The sequence below is a fragment of the Colobus angolensis genome, unplaced genomic scaffold (assembly GCF_000951035.1).
Source record: "Colobus angolensis palliatus isolate OR3802 unplaced genomic scaffold, Cang.pa_1.0 Scaffold243, whole genome shotgun sequence".
Lineage (NCBI taxonomy): Eukaryota > Metazoa > Chordata > Mammalia > Primates > Cercopithecidae > Colobus > Colobus angolensis.
This window is the reverse complement of record NW_012115633.1, coordinates 576,758-604,273: the sequence shown is the minus strand read 5'-3', so window position 1 is coordinate 604,273 and position 27,516 is coordinate 576,758. Positions and strand designations below refer to the sequence as shown.

At 38.2% G+C, this 27,516-nt stretch overlaps 1 protein-coding gene across 2 annotated transcripts in view; it reads left to right on the top strand.

Annotated features, from left to right (window-relative positions):
- The window catches only part of SNTG1 (syntrophin, gamma 1), an 893,287-nt gene that overhangs the window by 476,108 nt on the left and 389,663 nt on the right, over positions 1 to 27,516 (top strand). For both annotated transcript variants that reach the window (XM_011945675.1, XM_011945673.1), the window contains one exon: positions 23,818 to 23,871. In XM_011945675.1, coding sequence (XP_011801065.1) covers positions 23,845 to 23,871 — 27 coding nt within the window. In that variant the 5' untranslated portion in view covers positions 23,818 to 23,844. The remainder of the gene's footprint in view (positions 1 to 23,817; positions 23,872 to 27,516) is intronic.

The following is a 27,516-nucleotide window of genomic DNA, read 5'->3' as shown; positions in this document are numbered from 1 at the left end:
AAAATAATATAGGCTTATACTCTATATATGCTATATAATATAGTATAGGCCTATACCATATAAAATATAATATAGTATACTATAAGTATGTAAATATTAAGGAGTAGTAAAATACAGATTTAAAGAATCATCTGTTTTGTCTGCATCATTGGTACGACTATCACCATCAAAGAGATCTCAGCAGCAATAGCATGGAGTCCTAGAACCCACCCCGGAGTTGATGATAATTGTTCCGACGTGAGCATAGGCGATTTTAAGAGATCATTATATTTGGAAAACATTGGTTTATATAATGGAATGTTTACCAAGTAGATCAGCTGGGTATTTAAAATTCATAGTTCATTTCTTACATGTATTCTTTAAACGTTAGAAATTTGAAACTTTGATTTTAATCTCTTGACCACCAGGAAGTCTACCAAAGCCTATGACATTTTCTAGTTTGCAATATTAGAAAGAAAATAGTCATATAATTCATTAAATTCCCACAGTAAAATTAGCTAGCATCAGATTAATTTTATTTAATTCTATGTTAGAATGCTGAATTGTAGCCAGTAATAAAATATGTACATTAGATTTTAACCCTGCATATAAAATTTATTGGCTTTTTATTTTTTATACTAGTGAGAGAAATATGTATTTACTTATGTGATATTTCAAAATATTACTATTTTTGATAATGACTCAGTTGAAAATGCATCAAAATGTACTTATTTTAACAACTGCTTATATTAATACAGAATCATTTCCAATTCTTTTTTATTACATTTTGCTAAAGTATAAACTCATTCAATCATGAAATTGTATCAGGATATAATATCTAGTAATTACCTGTGATTGTTAATTTTTTGTGCCAACTTGAGTGGGCCACTGGGTGCTCAAATATACTTGGTCAACCATTCTATTGTATACACATATACACACACACACACACACACACACATACACACACAACCTACTGGTTTTGTTTCTCTGGAAACCCCTGAACAACACTGCACTGATTTTGTTACCAGGAAGGGGACTGCTGCTATATCAAATACCTAAAAATGTGGACCTGGCTTGGGCTTGGCTTGGGAACTGGGCAGTGGGTGGAGGCTGGCTGAGTTTTGAGGTACAGACTAGAAAAAGCCTGAATTTCTATTACAGGACTATTAGTAGAAATGTGGACATTAAAGGCAATTCTAGTAAGGGATCAGGAGGAAAAGAGGAGAGCTTCACTCTTCTTAGAAAATAATCATGAATAATCAAAATAGAATGTCTGTGGAAATATAGGTGTTAAATATTCTGGGAAGATCTCAGATGGAAATGAGAACAGGTTATTGTAAGCTGGAAGAAAAGTGCTTCTTGTTATATAGTGGCAAATATCTTGGTTGCATTTTTTCCAATATTTTGAGAAAAATAGCACTTATAAGTGATACAATTGGCTGTTCATCAGATGCAATTTTTAAGCAAAGTGTTGAAAGTATGGCTTGGGTCCTCCTTAAGGTAATATAATAGGAGAAATATGGATTAAAGAAGGATTTGTTAAGCAAAAAGACCCAGGACCAGGAAATTTAGAAATTTCTCAGCTTATCGATAATGCAAAAACTGGGAAAGTCTGTTCTGGAGACAACACTAAGAGTGTGGCTGAATCACCCTTTGCTAACGAGATAATGGGGGTGACCCATTAGCTTAATCAGCCATGTCAGCTGAAGCCAGGAACAGCAAATAGATTACACCATCAAAGACCCGGCCAGTTTGAACTGAAGAGGACAGAGGGAGCAGGGCAGATTAAGGAAAAGTTGTCAGACTTCTTGGATTCTGTAGGACCAGACTGTAGAGCTATTAACCAAATGGGTGGGGTTGTCCTACACCCTCCTTAGCAAGATATGGGAAAAAAGAGGTTATTCTTCAGAGTTAAGGTGTAATGAAACTGCCCTTGCTAGGTTTTCTACTTTCATGGAAATCACCACCTCCTTTTTTAATTTATATATTTTTTATTTTGAAAAGGAAATATCTATCCTATGCCTGTCCCATTATTGTATTTTGGAGACACATAACTTGTCTGTTTCACAAGCTCAGCGCTGGAGAGGAATTTTGGCTCATGATGAATTGTACCTCAAGTCTCATTCATATCTTATTTAGATGATATTAATATGAGACTTTGAACTTTAACCTTTAGTGTTAATGCTGGAATAAGTTAAGAATTTGGGGGCCACTGGAATAGGATGATTGTATTTGGCATGTGATAAGAACATGGATTTGGAGGAAACGGGAAGAATGCTATGAGCTGAATTTTGGTGTCCTTCCAAAATGCATATATTGAAACCCTAACCCCTAATGTGACTGTATTTCATGATAGGGACTTTAGGAGGTATCAAAGTGAAATGATGCCATAAGGATAACATTTTCATTTCATAATATTGGTGTCCTTTAAGAAAAGAAAGAGGGCCTGGGCATGGTGGCTCATGCCTATAATCCCAGCACTTTGGGAAGCCAAAGCAAGTGGATCCCCTGAGGTTGAGAGTTCGAGACCAACCTGACCAACATGGAGAAACCCCATCTCTACTAAAAATACAAAATTAGCTGGGAGTGGTAGTGCACGCCTGTAATCCCAGCTACTTGGGAGGCTGAGACAGGAAAATCGCTTGAACCTGGGAGGCGGAGGTTGTGGTGAGCTGAGATTGCATCATTGCACCCCAGCCTGGGCAACAAGAGCAAAACTCAGTCCCCCCCCGCCACCAAAAAAAAAAAGAAACAGAAACCAGAGCTATCTCGTTATCTACCAAGTGAGGACACAGCCAGAATGTTGCTATCTGCAAGCCAGGAAGAGAGCCCATACCAGAAACCAAAACCCATTGGACCTTGATCTTGGACTTCCAGCCTCCAGAACTGTGAGCAACACATTTTTGTTGTTTGCGTCACCCAGTCTACAGTATTTACTATGTGGCAGCCCAAGCTGACTTGGTGCCAAGAGTCATTCTTGGGAGAGATTTTAAGGATGAATTTTCTGAGTTGATTCTGAAGTATCTGGAATTGGCTCTTTAATCTGATTGGATTTAAAGATGCCAAGGACTCTATTTCCAGCAGAAAAGAGAGCCTAATATTCCATGGTGTGATCTGGCCATAGGGATATGCAGAATATCACCATTGGACACTCCTAATCAACCGCTTATAAGAATCAAGGATCTGAGTACTGTGTATATACATTTGAGCATTTTTGGCAAACTAATGAATATAATGCGATCGGCTGGCAGCTCCTAACTCACTGTACAAAGTGAGAAAGTAAAAGGATGAGTTCAGGAATTCAAATTCCAAGCTCGAGGGCTATGTAAATGACATGAAAGATTCTGGGTGTGCTATGAAGGAGATCTTTTCTCCCATAGTCATAAGTCTGAGATTGTTAAAAATCAGATGCGGAATACCACTCTGCGACTGGCTGAATCAAAATGCAACTTGAACTCCCAGCCTGGTGAACTATCTGCTCCAGTGAGGGCATTGATTGGTAAAGAATGGGATCCTGAAAGTCAGAATGGGAACGACCCTGTGGGAAGACCCTGATGAGTATGGGCACAATGAGCCAGTAAATTGTGATGACTTTTTTGCCCATAGAGGAGGCTTCTCCATTTTCAGTGGTGAGTCGGAGCAGTGCTCCATTTTCAGGACTTCAGTGGGGGCAGCCTCCCCATCTGCAATGATAATACTCTCCTCACCCCTCCACCCCTCTCTGAGGGGCCTGAAAAACCTATAATGGCCTCCCCAAAGGCAGTTACTATGCAAGGTAATGCCATTTCTTTCCAGAGCCACCCCTACTTCCCCTCTTTGCTTCCAGACCTATAACTAGACCCAAGTCCCAGTAGTCCCCTGGAGGTGAGGTACAAAGTATGACCCATGAGGAGGTGCACTACACTCCACAAGCACTTGAATTTTCTAATTTATACAAGCAGAATTCTAGGGAATATATATGTGAATGGATACTAAGAGTATGGGTTAAGAGTGAAAGGAAAATAAAAGTTGAATCAGGTGGAATTTATCAATATGGTCTCTGTAAGCTGAGATTCTATTAGGGAGGATTTTAATAATTTGTTTAATAGGCTAATAATTCGTTTGCTGGGATAATTGAAACATGAACTTAAACGTGGCCTAATGTGAGCAAGTTAGAAATGCTAGACTGGCCTTTGGAGGCTTCTATAGGTGAACCACAGCATGGGTCTTTATGATTTTGGAGAAAAGCCCAGCCATTCACTGCAGATAACTATTTTTCTTTTGAGAATCAGCTATTGGCCTACTCATGGATCTCAGAAAAGACTGAATGCTTAACCATTGGTCACCATGTTATTATGTGGCCTGAGCTGCCCATCATTAACTGGATGTTATCAGACTCATTAAGCCATAAATTCGGGTGAGCACAGCAGTGCTGCATCACCCAATAAATAAGTCATCAGGCCTCAGCAAGCCCTGAAGGCACAAATAGGTTACATGAACTAGTGGCCCAAATTCCCATGGACCCCATTCCAGCTACCATGGCTTCTCCCTCCCTGCATGTGCATATGGCTCCTGCCAAGTTCACTGTGATGAGTTAGCAGGGAAAGAGAAGTCTCTAACCTGGTGTGCAGATGATTCTGATGTTGTTGGGTGAAGGGTTCAGTATATGTTTATTAAGTCACATTGATCTAGAGTGTTGTTCAGCCCCTTTGTTTTCTTATTGATCCTCTGTCTCACTGACCTGCCACTACTAAAAATGCAATTTTTTAGGTCTTTTACTATTATTGTGTTAATATCTATTTCTAACATCAGTTCTGTCAAGGTTTTCTTCATATATTTGAGTTCTCTAGTGTTAGCTATTTATAATTATTACATCTTCCTGGTGAATTGACCCTTTTATTGTTACATCATGTCCTACTTCGTGTCTTCTGACCATTTTTAACTTAAAGTCAATTTTATGTAAGTATGGCTACCCCTGCTCCCTTTTGGCTACCATTTGTCTAGAATATCTTTTCCTATTATTTTGCTGCCAGGCTTATATCAAAAAATAAATCTCCTGTAGACAGCATGTAGTTGGATCTTGTTTTTTAATCCATTCAGCCACTCTGTCTTTTGATTAGGGAATTTAATCCATTTACGTTTAAAGCAATTACTAATAGGAAAGAACTTACCGTTGCCATTTTGTTATTGTTTTTTGCATGTCTTGTTGTTATTTTATTCCTTTTTACTTTTCAATTCCTTTCATTTTTCATCCTTTTTTATTTGACATTTATAATTATCTTATCCCATGTCAGCTTTTCCTCTCTAGCTGCTTTCATTTGTGTTTCACCGATGTTTTTCTGTGTGTGTGTGGTGGCATGATTTGTTTATCATTTTATTTTATGTGTCTTCTATAGTTATTTTCTTTGGGGTTACCATGGATCTAACATAAAATATCTTATATAATATATTTTAAATTGATAACAACTTAACTTCAATTACATATAAAACTACCCCTTTACATCTCTTCCTGTTTCTTGTCCCCATGTACGTATCATATATTGTTATGCTATTATGCTAGTGTCTCTGTGGTAGAAGAAGTTCTGGTATTTCCTATTCTGCCATCTTACTGATACTTTGTATCTTTGTTTCTTTATTTAAAATGGGCAGATATGCATTTTAATTATTACTTCCTATTGTGTATATAAGTCACATACTCAAGAGATGGTCATAATTTAACTTTATATAAATTTATTGAATGCCTGCTATGTGTTAAGCTCATTGAGAAGCTCTGGGGATTCCAAGAAATGAAAGATACAGCTCTGACATTATGTAACAGGATGGAATGGCAAATAGGAAGGAAAAATGATTAAAATCCAGTATAAGGATTTCAATAACGAAAGTCAGTACACAGTGCAGTCTGAACAGCCATTTCTTTCTGTGGTGTCAGATAGTATATCCCAAGGAACTGCATGCTGAGTTGAATTTTAGGAAGTAGACTGGATTTTGTATACAAAAAAAAAAAAAAAAAAAAAACTCACCATTTTGAACTGAAGACTTTCCAAGAGACAGTTGGTAAATAAAACACCTGCTTTAGAAGTTATCAGTGTTATACTGGAAAAAATTTTCTGTGTCTCCATCTGTACAAGCAGTATAACTAACTTTAAACATTTAGCCATTCTGCATGTATATAACTGCATTTTACCCACTGACTAAAGAAATTATCTACAGAGAACAGAGGGAGGCAAAACCACCAGTGTAGGTAAAACTTTTTCCATGTGTTAATTACAAATCATCCCAATGTAGCACTTGGTAAATTCTGTTTTGTAAGGTTTTAATTTTTACTTATTTGCTTCATAAAGATAAACAAATTGTCATTCTTTTTGATTGGTGATTATTAAACTCCCAGATCCTCTTATTTAAGGAATACAAATATGTTTTCATCAAATATAGAAGTTAATTTAATTTTATGAGCTCAAGTATGATAGGTCGTTTTTTAAATTGTTGAGTAAATCTCACTTGTTAAGTCTAGTGCTCAGGATTTTTTCAAAAAGCTCTCCATATCAGTTTTTTAATTGTGACAAGGGAATTCTAAATTCTTGGGACTATTGATGTGTAAGATTGTATAATGTTACCATGTGATTAAATGGATATACATACCTTTGTAAAAATTTAAGAAGTAAAAAATGTATAGTATGAGCCTCAGTTTCCTCAACCTTACAACAGATAACTATTTTTCAGGATTGTTCTGATGACAGGGAGACAATAGAAGGGGAGTTCATTTAAGAAGTGCAGAGTTTAATCTCACTTGAGAGATTATACTTTTCATTATGGTTAAATGTACATTGGAAAATATATTGGAAGATATCAATATACTTGCAAGTAAATATTATTTTTTCTCTAAAGTGAAATGTTCTTAAGTCCATATCTATTAATGGTGACAACAACTTTGAAGTCACCCGGGCTATGTTAAGGCTGACTCCACACCTGTTCTTATGCCTTAGCATTGTTTGATCACAGGCCCTTATGTCCGAGGCTCCCACCAACACCTTTGCTCCACCGTGAATCCTCATTCCTGGGCCATTACAGGAATCATCTCAATCTTCTTAAAGAGTCTAATCCTGGCATCGCTAATGTAAACTACACAATTTTTTTTCATGGATTTAAATTTATCTTCCCCAAAATTCATATGTTGAAGCTATGTATTAGTGTTGAAATGCTTAGCTTGTTAGAAGATCTATTTTAATGGTGAAGGACTCTGAACAAAAAACATAGCCAATGACATTCTGCCACAATTTTCACTATCATTTAGGTGTTCGTGACCTCTGTGTTTGCTGTTAAAATCTTAAATTCCCTTTGGGCAGATCTTCCTGGTGAATTGACCCTTTTAGCCTTGCTAATAGTGTGATCAATTTTAGTTTCCTTAATATGTAAACATCCAATTAGTTAAAATATCAAGGTTGCTATTTTTGGAGTCCTGGAAGAAAGATCATAATAAGTAAGTAAATTCTGTTTAATAAAACTGTATAGGCACTTTCAAATTTAGTCAATATCATTCCTGTTACTATTTTGTGAGGTCCAGAGACTAATTTTCCTTGCAGGTTGTAATGCATGGTACATTTTTATATGGGCAGCTCAACTGTTGAACGGCATGAAAAAGGTCTTGATTTTCTGTTCTTTCTGTTTTAAGCCTCTTCTCAGACCAGGTACCCAGTTCATAGGGACAATTGGGACTGCAGTAATTAGTTAGCTTGGTGGTCTTTAAACTTTGCTCTGCAGAGTTCCAGGCTTCAAGAAGGGTGGCCTAATTTGCACTGGAAAATAAAGTGAACTTAAGAAACCTCAGCCTTCTTTCATGCCCAAATCAATGTGAACTGCTCAGCATTTATGTATTTTTCATATTTGACTTCTACACAGCATTTAGATGAAACAAAGCATCTCATAGCTGAATAAATAAATAAAATTCTCTAGACAATTTGATCATGTTTTTAGAAGTTGGAAAACTGTTTTAAGTTGGAAACTTGTTTTCACATAAATAAAAATGTTTTCATCGTGAAGAAAGAAGGTCACAAACTCAGTACCTCAGGCACTGGGAAGTAAAATAAACAAGCGAAACTGTAATGTGTCCTGGATAAGGAAGAACCTGCTATCCATTAATTGAAGAGTGAATGTCTTGCCAGAGTAACACTTAAACAACGTGTGTCTGCAGGCCACATTTGGTCCTTGGTTTGCTGTTGGGGATCTCTCCTGTAGAAGATTCTTGAAGATGCAGACCAAAATAATGTGTTTTAAAACAACATCATTTCTGAAACTCTGTGCATGCTCCTTACAAAATGAGATGTTTGCATTGCTGACTTTTGTGGACACAGAGCCTTGAATCTGTACTCTAATGTCATCAGATGGCCTTCAGGCACACGGTTGGGCACATTAGATCTCGGTGGATCTGGCTGGTGTACTGGGGCAATGGGACAGGTACAGGAAGACCTCCAGAGCTTTAGAGAGCCAAGAGTTTGTGCATAGAACAAATACGACTTACAGAGGAGCCAAGCAGAAGAGACAGTGATTCAGAAGGACTAAAAAGAATCAAGGGTATGACAGCTGTGGGAGGGGTGCTGAGCAATTGTGAGCATGAGTGTGAGTGAGGTGAGAGTAGATAGTCTAGGCAGAGGGAGATGTTTAGGCCGAATCACTTTAAAAACATGTGGTGTCAACTTTACAATCTTAGCATGTACTTGTTTGGGGATATTATTCCCATGTAAAAGGAGTCAGGATAAGGTAAGCCCATAAAATCTTCTGATAATATGATGAACATTTGGAATTTTATATTACTATGTGGGGAAAAATAGTAACCCTATAGGTCCTTGTTTGGAACGGACCCCCATAAGAAAAAACAGATTAACAACAGAAAAACAAACAGAAGTTGATTACAGGTACGTTTTATATATGCATGGGAGGCACCCCGGGAAGGAGTAGCTCTCCAAGGGGAGGCTTTGAGTGCCAGGTTATATAGCACCTTTACAAAGAACAGCACATTTTTAGAGAAGTGACGAGCAAAAGGAAAAGGGCTTTGAATCTCTATAGATGGCAATTCAGAGGAAAGGTAAATAAATGGCAAAGGCTAGTTCATAAAGCTGTTATCTCCAGGCTGAAAGTCTAAAGATATTTCCAATGGGTAAACTTTGTTCTCACTGATAGAAGGAGAAGTCAGGGTATCTTCTGTCTTTGTAAATTTACATCCTGCTTTTAGGCATATAGAGGGAGAAAAAAGAGCTTCCTTGCATCTGCTGCACCATAGTTGTCTTCAGCTCAACAAACCTTCATATTTGGGGGCAGCATAATCTGATTTCCAACAACTGTAACTATGCAGATTATATACATCCTCCACTTCATATTTGTAATAAAATTGGCAATTGCTAAAACTTGAGCCAGACTCTTGCTATTCAGATTTGAGGTTTACATGTCCTAGAATGGGTAAAATATTTTATATCATCTAGCTGAGGTTTTCTTTGCAGCAGTAGCATTTTTCACTTGCAAAATGAAAATTTTTTTCAAAAAATTATATTGCTTATCATTTGCGTATTACCTCATCCTCAAGGAAAAAGCAGTGATGTATCATTGGATAGGAAAAGGGTATTGAGACTCAGATCATCTAAGCAAATGATTCAGCAAGTAGGTAACCCAGCCAATGGTGAAGCCTCCTGACTTGCAGCCTGACACTTACCATACTGTGCTGTCCACTTCATCAAATTGTATATATTTTTTGTCTGCCTCCATGAATCCCAGGACTTCATTTTAATCTATTTCAGAAGTAGATTAAATATATAATATTATATATTTAATATTATTAAATTATATATATGGAGAGAGAGAGAAAAAAAACAATGCTTCTCCAAGGGTTTGAAAACAATATTACTTTGCCCTGTAGCTCTCCTCATCTTCACCTTCTCTTGTCAGTTACACACTTTGATCAGTTGTCTTGTGCCCTTTACATGCTGCATTTAGAACTTCTTTTATCCTCATGCCTGAAAGCTAAAACTTCTGGCATGTCAAAAGGAAGCAGTGAAGGATTCAACCTGGCCTGAGTGTTCCCAGACTCCGGCTCCTGCCTGGGCACCATGAGCCCAGGCTCACACTGGGTCGGCTTTCTTAGTCAGCTATATAAAATAATAAGCACATAGAAAGAAGGCTGCTCTTAGGCAATCTGGGAGGTGTGTATTTGAGGAGGGTGAGAAGGAGAATTGAGGTGAAAGTTTGATGTAAGTGAGTTTGGCTGAATTTTTGAAATGGCAAAATCTAGGCACTGAAAAACCTGCACCTTCATAAATAAAACTTTAGGAAAAGAAGAAAAAAAATGGAATGTGTAGGGACATGAATATTTATACCCACTTATATATCCTTTGTTGGTTTATTTCTGTGCACATGGGGAAGTTTAACAACTTCATACATAATTTCAAGTACTTTATTCATATTTTAGATTTGAAGGACAAGAAAAATTTTGTAAAATAGAGTATTCTTCAGTTTTTTGGAAGGCATTTTATGTCTTTAAATATCTCTTTTTTTTTCTAATTCACTGTTCACTATGTTTGCAGTACTTTTCTGTCAATGTATTCATGAATTTTCACATTTTTTCTCCTCTAAGAATCAATGGTTGAAAAGACTTTTTTATAGCATATTATCAAATTTGCGTAATTAAAAATAAATATACACACAAAAATGTCAAAATCTAGCTAAATAGATTAATTGGCTAAAAGCAATTTTATCATATAGAGCAAAATCACCTAAGGAATTGACATAATTACCTAAATATTAATTTAAAATTGTGAAATCAACTTAAGACATTTGAAGCCCACATAAACTATCAAAATGTCCATGAAACTGCAGTTATTTCCATTTCTAAAAAAAAGTGATTTTGGAATGTTCCTCAGGGATGAACAGAAAATTTCAAAACTTCATGACAACTTTGTGAACAAACAGAGTTGGTATAACTTGTCAAAACTGATGCAATATCAATAATAATGTTATAGGATCCTTGGGGTGTCACTTTTCTGGCTGGAAACCTCTGTGGCTGGTGGCACCTTTGTCCGAGTTTTGTTCAGGCCCACTGGGCTTGTTCCGTCTACTCAGCCTGGCGGGCTGTGCTTGGCTCATGCTACCAACCTGTATCTCACGTCTGCCATGGCAAGCCATGCATGGAGTAGCAAGAAGTGTGTGAGTGAGCATGGGGTTTGGCCACTGCACGGTCAGATGCACCAATTGCTGCAGTGGGGAGGGTGGCTCCAGGTGCTGGCATGAGCACCAGCTCTCTGTGAGGCTGTGACTTGTCCAGGGGCACTTTAAGCAGCTCCCACAGCTGCTATTGCAGAACACGGTGGCATCCGGAAGCTTGGAGATGCCAGGAACCGCAAGGCCCCAAAGATGGTGTCACAGCCCTGGCTCAGGGAGTGCCCATGTCTGGGAATGCTGAAGGGCCACAGCTGTTCCCTCTTTCTCTCCACCTGCCACACCTGTTGGTGTTACAGCTGTTTTAGCCTTGCCGTTTGATGGATCCTGTGTTCTTGCCCTGTGACCGGGAACAATGAAGTATGCAGACAAGTGTAGGGTGAGCAAGACAAGGAGGAGCTTTATTGATAGATAGGAGAGCTCAGAGGAAAGCCACAGGGGGTAGCTCCTTTCCTTAGGCAGGATGCCCCGGTGAGTGTTCAGCTCTTAGAAGAGAAGGTAGCTCCTCTCTGCCAGGCAAATCATCCTGATCAGTGCTCAGCTCTCAGTAGAGTGGGTAGCTCCTCTCTGCAGCTGGTTATCCTAACACCTGCTAAGCTTTGACTAATCCCAGGGCTTTTATGGGCCTCAGAGGGGAGAAAGTGCATGTGATTCATCCATGGGAGGCCATGGGTAGGCCCAGAAAAGGCACCACAAGCTCCCACTCTGGTCAGCAGGACTGGAAGCCTGGACCCCAGCCTTCAGGCCCTCCCGGCCCTGAAAGTGGAGCCTCACCAGGGACTTGTCCCTTTCCAACAATGAACCTGTCTGCTTCCTGCAACTCTTCATGGAGCCCAGGCTATAGGTGCCAAGGGACAACTGCAGGCCAGTGAAGAACTGCCCTCAACCCCATCTCAGCTTCCCTCCTGTACTGGTTGGTGCCAAAAGTCTGGAGGCAGCTAAGGCGGCAAGGAGCTGGTGTGTCAGCATTGCCTCAAGCATGTGAACACCTGGGTGGCCTTTGAGAGCATCTGAGATTGGTCCCGACTTTGTTCCAAGATCAGAGTAAGTGCTCACAGCAAGGAGTAGCCAGACAGCAGGAGCAGGCACTTCCCAGCCTATGAAAGCGGAGGAGGGGGGCTTCCTGGGCCCCCAGAGATGCCTGGGTTCACAACCACAGCCATGGCTTGAGCAGCTGCAGTTGGGCAACTGCAGTCATGCCAATGGGGAGTCAGGAGCAGGGCTCCCGCCTGCTCCAAGGCCCAGGAGCATAGGGATGTCTGGGTCCACAGCCATGCACTGAGTGACTGCAGAAGCATCTGGGGAGCTCTCGCCCCAACATTGAAGGGGCAGAGTTCCCACTTGTTCTTGGCTCCCACCACTCCATGGAGCATGCAGCCCTGGCCGCGCCTCCCTTCTGCAGCTGGCATGATGGCAGCTGCCACTCCAGACAGCTTGCTGCTGCCAACAGGAATACTAATAAATGTTAAAAGTGCATAAGACGTCTCAATAGGCCCAAGGACTGCAGAAATGCTGTTAAAAGGAGCCTTTTACACACAGATGAAAGTTACAAGGTGCAAGAACAACTTGGGGAAATGCCTGGTGGCCATCCCTGTTCTCCAGCATGTGCTAGCTGGTCACAGGGCTGTCCCCTTAAACATCAGATTTTCCAGTCCTAGCACAGCTAGATGTGATCTTGTAATGAGAGAATGGAATGTGAATGGTCTTGATGTGTCCAACTCCCATTTTCTGTCTGGCAAGAGCTTGGACATGAGGGCAGCACTGAACTCTTGTCAGATCACACATGCTGAGGATGGCAGAGAAATAGGTGGGACGGAGAGTGGGTCCCACAGATTTTGAAATCACCTTGGGATGTTTGCGTTTGGACTCTTACAGGAGAAACAATTTGCTCTCTGAGATACGCCACTATTATATTCTTTTTTTTTTTAATGAAACCAGTATTCTAACTGACATAGAAAGGTTAAAGATGAATAAATAGTTGCCTCCAAGGTACATATTGTTAAATGAACAAAAAGTTCACACAAAATGAAACTCAAGTGACTGTAACCATTGTTTTAAATCCTATTGGTGTAACTGAGGTTGGAGAGAGGACCGATTAATCTTTTTCCAACAGTCAAGGCATAACCTGAAGATGTGAATGCCTGCAGAGAGGGTACACGCTGGGTTTGAGTTTGAGACACATAAAGAGATAGGAGATAAATTTTGCATGTTTCATAATTTTGCCTAGAGCAAACTCTATAAATAGATAACATTTTTCTCTTCAGTAAACTGAACTGTCAGAATAAGCAGAACATTATAGAGACTTTTTAACACTCATCAATTGAAGCATTCTGAAAATTATCAAAATCATTTAAATCCAAAATATTTTTGCACTAATACTTCCTATTCTGTTTTACATAACTACTTAGTCAGCTCTCCATGTGTGCAGTTGGAGAGGTGCATTATCTTTAGCAGTCTCCTGGCCAATGGAGCATTTGAGCGGAAGCAGTCGTGTGTTTTATATTCAGCATGCATAAATTTGGCTGTGTTTGTCTAATTTTATTTTCCATGTTTTGGTTGCAAATATGAAGTTTAATCAACAGCTATTGTTGCTGTTCTTATCATAATTGATGATAATAGTTCTTGTTAATTTCTGAGTGTTAGATTTAATCATAATAGGCAAGACCTCTAGACAGAAGCCACATCTGATGATATGACAGTCAGGAAATGTTCAGCTTCACTTTCACTTTTCTTGGTCAGGAACTAGGCTGTTACCATTGTTTGTTAGGTCAGTTATGTAATAATAGTCTAAACAGCCTTCCTTAGGCTAGAGATTTTCATGCTTTGTGGCTCATCACTGAGCTGTCCATGGAGATTCTACGTGGATCAAAGATGAGGTAGGGGACATTCATATATTGTCATTTTTTAAACATTAAAGATAATTTCATCAGATTATTCACCAGAGCTACTTATGCATTACAGTTCTCATCTCTATATTTTATGTGATAAAGTTTACTGATGAAATTTTAAAAATTATCTTCATAGGAGCTTTTTTTTGCCCCTAGAAAAACTTACGCTAGATAATGATTAACCAATAAACTTGTTTTTCTTTTATCCATGGATACAGAAAAGAAGACATTTATAAACTGTTCCTGCATCATATTTTAATACAAATCAATTATTTTTAAAAAATCATAAAGAAAACATTAAAAATTTCATATCTGAATAAGAAAAAATACGAGACACACATGAATGTGTCTCCAGAAGAGAAAAATACAGTTTTGTTGTGTGAAAAAAATCTTAATTTAACATTTTAAATAACAGTATTACTTAACCTATTGTATTAGTCAGGGTTTTCTAGAGGGACAGAACTAATAGGAGATATATATATATATATATATGTTCTAATATAGGATATATATATCCTATTAAATATATATATCCTACATATCATATGTATGTGTATATCTATCCTACATATCATATATATATGTGTATATATGTATATATCCTATTAGTTCTGTATATATAGGAAGCCAGTCCGAGTCCCAAGCTGAAGAACTAGGAGTCTGATGTCGCAGGGTAGGAAGCACCCAGCACAGGAGACAGATGTAGGCTGGGAGGCTAGGCCAGGCTCGTCTTTTCATATTTTTCTGCCTGCTTTTTATATTCCAGCCGTGCTGGCAGCTGATCAGATGGTGCCCAGCCAGATTAAGGGTGGATCTGCCTTTCCCAGCCCACTGATTCAAATGTTAATCTTGCCAAAATCCTCACAGATGCACCCAGGATCAATACTTTGTATCCCTCAATCCAATGAAGTTGACACTGAGTATTAACCATCATACCTATGTTACTAATAAACCAGCTACAAATGAAGTGTTTTCCTTATAGTTTTTATAGTATAACATAGAAATATCTAGTACATTTTATATACTGGAACTTATGTTATTAAATTGTTGGTACTTGATAGTTGTGTTTAAAGAAATTCCAGGAATGTCTAGAAATATGCGCTCCTAGGGTTCTTTGGATACAAGAGACCAAATCCAAACCTGACTAGTTCAAACTATAAAAGGATTTTTTGGAAAGATATGGACTGTTTCACCAAAGTGAAGAAGCAACTGACCAACCAGACTTTGGAAAGAGCAGGAAGTAGGGTAGCTCACAGAATCCAGATAATGGGACTGATTGACAGTATTTTTTTTCTAGATAATATCATCAAAATAAACTACCTTCAATCTTTCATTTTTTTTAAAAAAAAGAAATATGCTTTTAGTCAGTTATGGTCACATATTACATAATAAAACAATAAAATCTCAGTGGCATACACAACTGTATGAGTCAGGATTCTCCAGATCAGCAGAACCAGTAGAATGTCTATATATGCGGTCCAGAACAGGAGAAACATTCTTCACTGTGGAATGAAGACCTCTAAACCAGCAGAGAATAAGGTCACAGATACAGGAAACAAGTTTTGCTAGTAAGTAGTGAGTAATACTGAGACTCATTTCCTAACCTCATGAATTCTGGTAATGGGAGAAACAGCACCATATATTAAGCATATGCAGCTTCCTGGAGAACTTTGACTAAGCCCTGAAAAAAAATGCCACCTACCTGATGCCATAACTGAGTTTTCAAAAGGCCCTTGCACTGTTCTATCAAGCAAACTTCTTCAAGGTGGTGGGAAAATGGTAAGAGCTGTCCAGTGAATTTTATGAGCATGGATTCACGGCTTCACTTCATTTGCTGTGAAGTGAGTGCCTTGATCAGAAGAAATGGCGTATGGAATATGATGACAGTGACTAAGGCATTCTGTAAATCCACCGATGGCCGTTTTAGCAAAAACGTTGTGTATAGGGAAGACAAATCCATATCCAAAATAAATGTCTATTTTAGTAAGCACAACATGCTGACCTTTCCAGTATGTAAGTGTGGCCCAATACAATAAACCTGCCATCAGGTACCTGGCTTATCACTCTGGGGAATTATGCCATACTGGGCTCAGTGTTGGTCTATACTGCTAACAAATTGGGCACTCAGCAGTGGCTGTAACCATATTGGCCTTGGTTAGTGGAAGTCCATGTTGCACCTGCATATTGTGCAGAACCATCTCTAACTCCAGCCAACTTTTCTCTTCCTCCAGTGAACTGTGGTTAGGAAACTCTTGAAGAGATCATAGGTGTGGGCTAAGAGGCAGAAGGTAATGGAGCAAGAGTGGAATCCATAGGTATTTAAAGTTCTTTCTCATGTAAACTGTTTGTGCCTTAGGGTCTGCTTGAGCCCAATCACTTCCATTTGATGATGTGTACCCCTAATTTTATGACTTGGTCTATTGGACGATACCCAGTTCATGATGAGCATCTCAGGTGACTTGGTGTCCCATGGTTAAACATTTTGTATCTACTAATGGCCAATAGCAGAACAAGAGCTGTCTCTTAAAAGGGGAGTTATTATCCAGAGAAGAGAGCAGGGATTAGCTCCCAAATTCTGAGGACTTGTCCTGTGATTCACCTACAGGGACATGCCAAAACATGTCTAAACAGCATCCCTGTCTGCCACTGCCACTTCACATAACAGATGTTCTGCATCATATGTTCCAAGTGGTAGGGCAGCTTGCACAGCAGCCTGGACCTGAAGCAGAATCTTCTCCTGTTCTGGACCGCACTTGCAATCCCCAGCTTTTTGAGTCACTTATCTAAAGAGGTCATAGTAGCCCACCCAAATGAGGAATATGTTTTTTCCAAAACTCAAATAGGCCCCCTAGGCATTGTCGCTCTTTTCTGGTCGTAGGAGAGGCCAACTGCAACAACCTATTCTTTACCTTAGAAGGGTATCTCAACTGATATCACACCACTGGACCCCAAGAAACTTTGCTGAGGTCCTTGAATTTTTGTCAGATTTATTTCTCACTTTCTGACACACAAATGCCTTATTAATAAGCCTAGAATAGTTGCTAATTCTTACTTACTAGGTCCAATTAACTTAGTGCCATCACTGTAATGAGCCAGTGTGGAATCTTGTGGAAAGGGGGAGTGATTCAAAATCTTTGTGAGCTATTGACATAGGGCTGAAGATTGATACATCCCCGAGGTAGGACAGTGAGGGTGTATTGCTGTCCTGGACAATTGAAAGCAAACTGCTTCTGATGGGCCTTATAGACAGGAATGGAGAAAAAGGGATTTGGCAGGTCAATAGCTGCATACCAGGTACCAGGGGATATGTTCATTTGCTCAAGCAATAAAACCACATCTGCTAAAGAGCTTCAATTAGAGTGGCCACCTGGCTAAGCTTGCAGTAATCCATTGTCAGTCTCCAAAATCCATCTGTCTTCTGCACAGGCCAAATAGGTCAGCTGAATTGGGATATAGTGGGAATCACTTCTCCTGCACCTTTAGAGTCCTCGATGATAGTAATAAATTCTGCAATCTCTCTAGGAAAGTGGTATTGCTTTTGGTTTGCTATTTTACTTGGTAAAAGTAGTTCTAGTGGCAACCACTTGGCCTTTCCCATAGCAACAGCTCTCACTCCACATGTCAGAAAAGCAATGCCGGGATTCTATTAGTTACTGAGCATGTCTATTCTAATTATACATTCAGAACCAGGGAAAAAACACAGGATGTGTTCACAGACTACCCTGGCCTTATGCTGACACGGACTTGAGCTAAAACTCCACTGGTTACTTCCACACCTCTCTTCTGATTGGTGGACCACAGTGGTGTTTTGCGTCTTCAGGAATCAGTGTCATTTCAGAACCAGTGTCTGGTAGTTGCTGAAAGCTATGGTTGTTTCCCTTCTTTAATTCATATTTAATTCACATTTATTTACCCTGGGAAAAGATCATACAGTTCTTTGGGGAAGGCTGGGAGCAAGATTAATAATATAAACCTGTGGTAGGTTATCAGGGTCCTTCTTTACATGGCCCGACTTCCCTTCTGTATTAGTTCATTTGTGCTGCTATAAAGAAATACCTCAAGCAGGCTAATTTATAAAGAAAAGGGGCTTATTTTGACTCATTGTTCTTGCTGTGCAAGAAGCATGTCACCAGACATGTCACCAGAGTCTACATCTGCTGAGGTCCCAGGAAGCTTTTAGTCATAGCAGATGGAAGGGGAGCCAGCATGTCATGTGGTGAGAGAGGAAGTGAAAGAGAAAGAAGGGAGGTTCCGGACTATTTTTAAACTGCCAGGTCTAGCATTAACTTATTACTACAGGGAGGACACCAAAGTAGTCATGAGTGATCTGCCTCCATGACACAAAACACTCTCCACCAGGCCCACCTACCATACCGGGGATCCCATTTTGACATGAGATTTGGAGTGAACATTCAAACCACATCACCGTCATGCAAGGAGGCTCTGGTTCTACAAATCATTTCAATTCTGGGAACTGAATGAGAGTCTTGGTCCTGATTTCCATTCTCATAACCATGGCTTCTTTGTCTTTGCCACTTGGCCCCTGCTGTCCCAGGATCCAATTACTGCCATTGGATGTAAGGATCCCAGTTCAGTGGCAATAGTTCCCGTGGTAATTTCTGCCCTACACAGAAGAGTGACCGAAGAGCTCTTTAACAGAGCCACCCCCACAAATTTATTCCTCAGAGTCAAGTCAAAAGGCTCATTCTCTGGGCTCCCAGGGCGAGTGAGCAGCTCTTGTGTGATAAATCCACTCTAACACTCCAATACTCCTAAGTCATCTGTTACCTTCCTCTGCAGTATACCAAAGCGATCTTGGTATTTTAATGTAATTTATTATAAGCCATTTTTTTGGTCTATGTTTAAACCCAGTCAACTAAACAAACTGTCAGAACCCTTTCCAACACCCCAACTTTACATCCAGAATTTATTCTTAGTGGGGCAATATCAATCAATTTGACCTAGTCCAAATTTTTGTGCCTTCCAACATTATCTAACATCATGAATATCCATTCCACACATAGTCCCCAGAATTTTGTCTGTATAAATTGAAAAAATATACAATGATTTTGGAGTGGAACGCACCTTTAATGGGTTAAACTTTGTATCTCACCTTTTTTCACCTGTTGCCACTTGAGTCTACTTATACCTATAAAAGGAAAGAGGATTGGTGGGGTTGGATCCTCAGGAGAATCAGCATTGTCTTTAGGACAACCACCTCAGCAAAGGCTATCACTCTACTACCAAAGAAGACTCAGCAGAACTTAGAGGTTCACTAAGCCCAGCTTCATCACAGACTTCATATATGTCTTCATTCCAATATTTAGGGTCCCATTTTTCCAATGCCTGTGTTTAACAGAAGAAACTTTGCTAGGCTGGGGGTTTAATTTGTGATGTAATTCAGTGACTAACAGGATGAGACTCTGGGCTTACTGTTCAGAAGTCTCAGGCTTGTGACTATAGGAGATAAAAGTATAATCTAAGACAGGCATAGGCATTTTTGGGTCATATATGAAGGTCATAGGCTAGAAATTTGAAATCCTAGGCTCACCCTTTTTCTCTCTACTTTCTATAGCATGGTTAAGAGCAAAGAGCCAATCTTATTGCACTCATTATTTGACAGAACTGTTCTAAGTTATCAAATACTTGTTCACTGGGAACCTTGTCTTTTCAGTACTTGAGTAGTAGTGTTCAGTGGTGATATTGTGTGTATCTGTATTGCCTTTACGTGCCATGGACTACCAGTGTTCTTGTTAATACTGGAAATAGAGTCTTTACTGCCTTTAAATCTAATTAGATTACAGAATCTATTCCTGAAACCTCAAAACTAATTCAAAAAACTCATTCTTAGAATTCAGTTCCTTCAAAACCACTGTTGGCACCCAAATCTATGTCAGTCATGGTTCTACAGAGGAATGGAAGCACTGTGTATGTGGCTAATGTGACTGGGGGTCAGCAAGTCTGAAATCTACATCAGCCCAGCAGGCTGGAAACTCTCATGCAGAAGCTGCTGATGCAGTCTGGATGCAGAATTTCTTCTTCAGAGAAAACTCAAGCTTGCTTCTGAGGCCTTTCAACTTATTTGATGAGATCCACCCACATTATTGAGAATAGTCTCTATCATTTAAAGTGAGTTGATTATATATATAATCTGCAAAGAAACTTCACAGCACCACCTAGATTAGTGTTTGATTAAATGACTGGGCTCTGTAGCACCTAAAGCTCACCACCACAAATATCAATCACTTATTTGACTCACAGTTCTACAATGTGACTGTGGCAGCTCTGTCCTGGGCAAGGATGTAAGGGTAGTTAGGCTGCACCTTGCATTCTGTGAGTCATATAAGATGTCTGGCTCTCTGTGTGTCATTTTAAGGCTAGACCAACAGGGCAGCAGCTTCTTGGGGAAACTGTTCTCATGCAATTGCAGAAATGCTAGAGGGCACAGGAAACGTGAGGTCTGCAGAGAAACTAGCATATGGTCGTTTCTCCCCACCCATCGCTGGAGTAGACATAAGTACTTTTGATAATAAGTGCAGTCTGTATGATGAAAGGTAAAATAAACTATGCTCTAATGGATAAAGTTGTTTCCCACAGGCCTGTGGGTTAGCATTTCTTATGACTATACATATATAATGGGATTGCACAACTGAGCACATGAACGATTGGTTATTGGAAACTAGGTTTCTCACTGTCAGAGACTTACGAAATACTTAATTGATTGTATGACACGTTCAGTTTCTACTGAAAATGACCAATCTATTTCCTTTCATGGCCAATAGTAATAATTTATCAGTGACAACATGGTGACACCTCTTAGCCTATTCTACCACTTACCTAAACAAGCCTTCATCAATCTTGTACAGTAAAAGTTTACAGATAAGCGAAGAAAGAAGACTAGAATAGCACATGTGGTTGCTATTAGAGGTGGAGCATCACTAATAATTGTTGTTCAGCTTGATATAGATGCAGGTGGTTATACATAGACATATTTATCGATATGTGCATGCTAACATGGGTTAGTATACACACAGATATTTCTTTGCTCTGTCAGAAGAGAGGTCCTAAAAGAAATGATTGGCTCAATCAATAAATGGTGGAAAACAACTCTGTCTCCTGTGCAGAGTAATCTCAAATAATTTATGTAGATAGGTCAGCCTCAGGAATGGGAAGCATAACCTTCAATTCCTTAGGTGTGAGCTACTCGTAGTAACCTCTTTCCAAACAGTACTGTGTGGAGAGAAGAGGAAAAAAGAACTTTACAATAGAAAAAGCTGACAAACACTATGTCAGGGATGATACAGTTAGCAAGCACTCGAGTGTTAAGTCGTATTGCTCGCACGTATCCTTGATTGAATGGGATGAAAATGGTACTTTATTTCTGAGATCTTCCCCCTTCAAAACCACATAACTACACTATAATAACTAAAAAGAACATCAGAATAATCCCAATGGAAGAATATCTTACAAATTCCGGACCAACAGGACTCAACACTGCCAATGTCTTTAAAAATAGGCGAAGTCTAAGAAATAGTCACAACCAAGAGGAGCCTAAGGAGAAAAGAGGACTAAATGTAACGAGGTGCCTTGGAAGCGATCCTAGAACTGAAAACAGACAATAGGAAAAACAAGGGAAACACAGATGAAGTTTAGACTTTAGACAGTAATAATGTATCAATAACAGTTCATTAATTGCAATCAATGTGACAAACTAATATAAGAATCTAACAGTAGAGAAAAATGGAAGTGGAGGACTGTCAGAAGAAAAAATACAACAATTGCAGTGAAATGATTGGATTGGCTTTTATTGTGATTCATGAATCAGGGCAGCATCTCCTTTAAACCTTCAGACAAGATGTTCTGATGAGCTGAGCCCTGGAGGTGGGATTTATTTGCAGAAAAGGGCTGAAGAAAGCAGAATAAAAGCCAAAACATAGATCATTCATTACAAAGTTACTTTCCTTTTAGGGTTAAAGCAGAGGGGACTTCTTTTAATGCCAGCTAAAATTGGCCTGTTTGGCTATTTGGCCATTATTCCCTCTTCCAATGTTTTAGAAAAGTCAAACATCTTGCTTTCAGTTTGGTGATGTGAAGCTTTAACATGAGTAACTTCATTTTTTATTTAGTCTAGTAGACCTAAGGTAGGGACTCAATCCAAATCGGTTATCTCCTACACATTTTATCTAACAGTATGTAGATATATACTTATATATCTGTGCTTATGTATTAATTATTTTTCTGAACAAACAACTGATATTATTACCTACTGTTTTGATGAAAAAGAATAGAAGATTAGAATTAAAAAAAAGGAAGATTTGCTAAGTTGGTAGAAGGTACAGATACAGCACCTGCTCAAATGTGCCTTATTATGAAATAATTAAAATTTTAAAATTTATGCATTAAAATTAAATTCAGCATATAAAACAAGCATGAGGTTATATTTAGATGGTTGAGTATCCTCATGTCTATTTCTCTGGTTGGTTTTTAGTAGCAAGAAGTTGATTCCAGATGTCTCCTGTTTTTATATAATCAATACATATCAAAATTTTCCTTGTTTTGTAGTAAAAGAATAACTTTACATCAGAGTTAGAGACAAGAAAATATTTACAAGTTCTTCAAATAAAATGTTTAAGAGCAATTTTGAAAAAGAATTGTTAGTAATAAAAATTTCATTAATACTAGTGAGGCTCGCAATCCATAAGATTTATCTAGGAGAAATATTTAATAGATTATATGATGTGTTTGGCTAATACTGATGATGGCTAATCTCTTTCTTTCAAAGTCCATAGTAGTAATCCATCAGTTCAGTGACAGCATGGTGATACCTCCTACTCTGTTTTACCACACTTACCTGATAAAACATTAATCAATCTTGTATAATTAAAAAGAAATGCCAAAGAAGGATATAATAGTTTACTCTTCCAAAGGCTGAGAGGCGGAGTAATTTTGAGGAGTATAGAGTCTTCCATTTTGGAATTAACCATTCACCTTACTTTGATGTCTCATTTACTTATCCATTCTATTTTGGCTCCGCATTGCTTTGTTTTATAGTGTCTGGGTGTCAACTTTCCGTGACAAATCTTAGTTTTGTTAGGAGTATCAAGTAATGAAAACAAAACACTCCAGAATAATTTTACAAAAACATTTATATGTATTTCAACCTACATTCATCATTTAGATATTACAGTGACCATAGATGAATCTATTTTAGATATTTTATACATTGATTTTTCTTATTATTCACTCTGACAAATAGCTTGCTTCCTTACATCATATTGTGAATAAAATTTTAAGTTCCAGAGAGAATTATTCATGCATGTAGCTTTTTAATTAAAAAGAGAATGATTAGTCAACCTTTTTCATGAGATAACCATATGAAGGCAATCTTTAATTGCTCTTTTTGAAGTTTATTTCTCAATTGCAAACTCAGGTTTCACAATGCATGTTGGGAATGAGCGAGAAGAGGTTGATCTGCTGGTACATGGAGTCTGAACGCCTGCTGGCGGGATGGAGAGGTGCCTGGAAATGCACACTCTTCATCACACTGAATGATGGCAGGATATTTATACTTCCTAAAAGCTGGGGATTAAGACTTTTTTCATCTCTTCATTTTCCTCTCTTCAATATACCCTGGAGCTCTTGTTCCTTACAGGTGGTTGTAAACACAGTTTTCCCACAAGTTCTGCTTCACAATTTCCTCCACTATGTTAGTGTTCTCTCTTACATGCCATGCTGTGCCTAATCGCTTACTATTTCTGTGTCTTTTCAGACGACATCCTTTGTGGTGCCATAGCACATGGATTTCAGAACCGCCTGTGAGGAGGTGAGTACAGAGCTTTCTGCTTTTCAAACAGGGAAAACAGAATATAAGCAGGAAACACTTGGCTCCAATTTATATAGAGAAAACTCTGCTTTTGGCAGAAGATGGAGAGAGGGGTATGGGCTCTTTTTCTTTCCAGATTATGTTCTCCTTCTGCAAAGATAGAAAACCTAACTGTGTATGGAAAGCCTCGGACTTTAACTCTTTCTTTAGGAAGACTGGAGCATATTAAATATAATTGAGTTGGTTCTCTCCACCAACTCTGCACTTTTCAGGTAGTGGAAGTGTTGGAAAGAATTCTTTTCACATAAATGGTAATAAATTAGAAGACATCTAAGGTTTCTTTCAGCCCTAAAATTCTATTATTTTATGATTCTGATATTATTTAAGTAATTCAACATTATTTAAGTATTAATACACAGCAATTTAGATTCTCTGTAGAGCTGTCATCACATTTCAGCACGAGTTAAAGTGGCACATTAGTCTTTCAAGGATGTGAAAGAGCGTTCAAGTGTACGGTTCAATAGTGCATGGACATGGGCCCCCAGGGAATATAACCATTCCATCTTAGGAAGAAAGACTATCTTTTCTTTTTTTGCTAAATATGTAACGTTCAAAACATTGTGTTTTCATTCTTCAGACAAAATAAAAATACATGCAGCTTAAAAATATTTTATATTTGTTTAAAGGATTTAAGGCATTTTTTATTGTATATAAATGACTCAACAAAAACCAAGCATAACTGGATTACCTCTGGTAGTGTTAAAATCAAACCGGGAAAAGACTTCAGTTCTTAACCTTGTGAAGACTGTTATTTTAGTGAAAATGTCATGAGCTTACAGTTCTTGTGTGAATTTGTGGAACATAACTCCTTATTTTCTTCTAAAGCAATTGAAAAAATATATATTTAAAAATATTTGTCACAGTTGGTACAAAATTCAGACTGTAAATATAAGGGTTTTTCAGAAAACTAAGAAATTGCTTTTATATTTCTATTCTTATGTTTCTACTTTTAATGTTTTAAGCATAACATTTTAAACATATCTCTATGCTAATACTCATCAATTATAATGCAGTTTACAAATCTTTCTCATGTGCTACACAGAATACTCTAAGGTCAGAGTATGTAAATTATTCATCTTTTTAACTTAGCACTTATTGGTTCATATATTTTTAAAAATTGAATTAATGTTCTAGAAGCTTTGTGTGTTATATTTTAATTGTATTGTTTCAGGTTTTTTTTTTTTTTTTGAGACGGAGTCTCGCTCTGTCACCCAGGCTGGAGTGCAGTGGCATGATCTCGGCTCACTGCAAGCTCTGCCTCCTGGGTTCTTGCCATTCTCCTGCCTCAGCCTCCTGAGTAGCTGGGACTACAGGCGCCCGCCACCACGCCCAGCTAATATTTTGTATTCTTAGTAGAGATGGGGTTTCACTGTTAGCCAGGATGGTCTCAATCTCCTGACCTCGTGATCCACCTGCCTCGGCCTCCCAAAGTGCTGGGATTACAGGGGTGAGCCCTCGCACCCAGGCCATTTCTGGTTTTAATTGCATACTTAATTTTAAATGTAGCAAGTCTTCTCTTTCCATTAATGTGCAACCCTTATGTCTTGAGTAGTAAGGCACTCATTGAAACCCAGTGGATATTTGTGTGAATGAGATACGTATGGGACACATGACATTCATATGATAGAGACTGGACAGTGGCCAAATACTATTTTAACAAATGGTTTATTTTGGATTTCAGAGGCTGGGAAGATTTACAAGACCTTTTTGTAAACCAAATTGTTTTGATGTACTGATTTGAGATATTTCTCAAATTCTATTAAGATTCAGAAGATTTATTTACAATGGTAATGCTGTGATCACTATACTAGTTCTTGTAAATTAGTAATCCTTAGTACTGAAAACAGTGACAATCTGTTACTGAGATAACAATATACAGGAAGAAATTAAATCACTCATATGAGATATAGCTAAATATTGCTGAAGTCACTATATGTGATGCCAAAAGACAATAATGATCAATTTTGGGGCAAATATTTACTTAATGGAATCCATGTGTTCAGGAAAGTGAGGAAAGAGGAAATTAAATCACTCATATGATTCCTCATTTTTGAATAGAATGATTTCAGAAGGCTTCAAAGAAAATTCAGTCTGGTGCTAGGACTTGAACAATGGCTACAATTTAGTTAAGGAAAAGGCCATGATTAAAAGTAATCCAGGAATGGCAATATAAATGGTGAGGCAGTTTGAAGCACTTCGCCTAAAAGAACATTTAGTGCACTACTGCTACAATGCAGTACAGTTAAGACAAAACAAATTAAATAGTATTTGGCACTTGAAACATGGAAATACTGTGAATGCTTGCAAGAAAATTTGCAGTTCATATTATGATCTTTGTCTACTTTTCGTTTTTTACATCTGACATTGTGAACATATTTCAAAATTAAAAGACCTTAAATTTTAACATTTCATTAAAATACATGTACTTTTTGAAAGACTAGAGAATAAATTAAAAGGGTCTTAACTTTTAAGTAGAAAATGGATGACATTCTACTTTTATAAAGATCCAATGTAGGTTCTACATTTAAGAAAGTACAAATTCTTAATAAGTTTAAATGTGAGAGAAGTTAAATGTGAGATTTGTTTAAAGAGTAAACCCATGCAAATTCATAAACATTTTCTTGATTTGCAAAATTTTTCTCCCATTCTGTAGGTTGCCTGTTCACTGTGATGGTAGTTTATTTTGCTGTGAAGAAGCTCTTTAGTTTAATTAGATCCCATTTGTCAGTTTTGGCTTTTGTTGCCATTGCTTTTGGCATTTTAGACATGAAGTCATTGCCTATGCCTGTGTCCTCAATGGTATCATTTTTAAATGAATCATCCCTTTAAAATTATAAGTTTGGTGTATGTTTTATAAAGTACAAAATACGTTCATACAGTATCTATATCACATACATTCCTTTATGTGCAATGGTATGCAAAGTCAACAAAGTTTGGAGACAAATGATGTAACATTAATAGAAAGAAAGAAGATGAGTGTGCATCTTCAGTTTATATTAAAATTTGAGACCAATAATTATGTAGGTGGTTTTCGATATCTAAACAATTTGAATCCACAGATCTGTAAAGACTTTGCAGGTGGGGCTGTTTTAGGTTTGCAGCACCAACCAGCAACTGCTCCCATGATTCGGTGCCCCATTTTTAGCTCTTAAAACACTTCAGGAAGGAGTGGAGATCAAACTTCTTCCTCTATCAGACAGCCTCTTGGTAGTTTGACTTTAGGGAAGACTGTCTGTAAGTTCCAGAGTAGTCTCTTACTCATTTTCTCTCTCTAGCGATCATTGCTTCCATACACGAAGAATAGCTGCTTCAAGTATTCTTTTCAAAATTATCCACACCCCAATAGAAGATTATTGATAACCATAATTCTCTCCAGTGAAAGATGCCAGTAGCCATGTCACTGTAAACAGGACAACTGGGGATGGCATTCTTAAATAATCTGTGTACGAGGTAAGCAGGCCGTGTGGTGAAGAGTCCAGCTGCCTCGGTTGAATTCTAGTCTTTGCTTCCTCTGGGTCCCTCTGCACTTGTCTAATCTGTAAAGGCAGATGGCTGCATTAATTTTTGTTAAGGGAGAAAAACAAA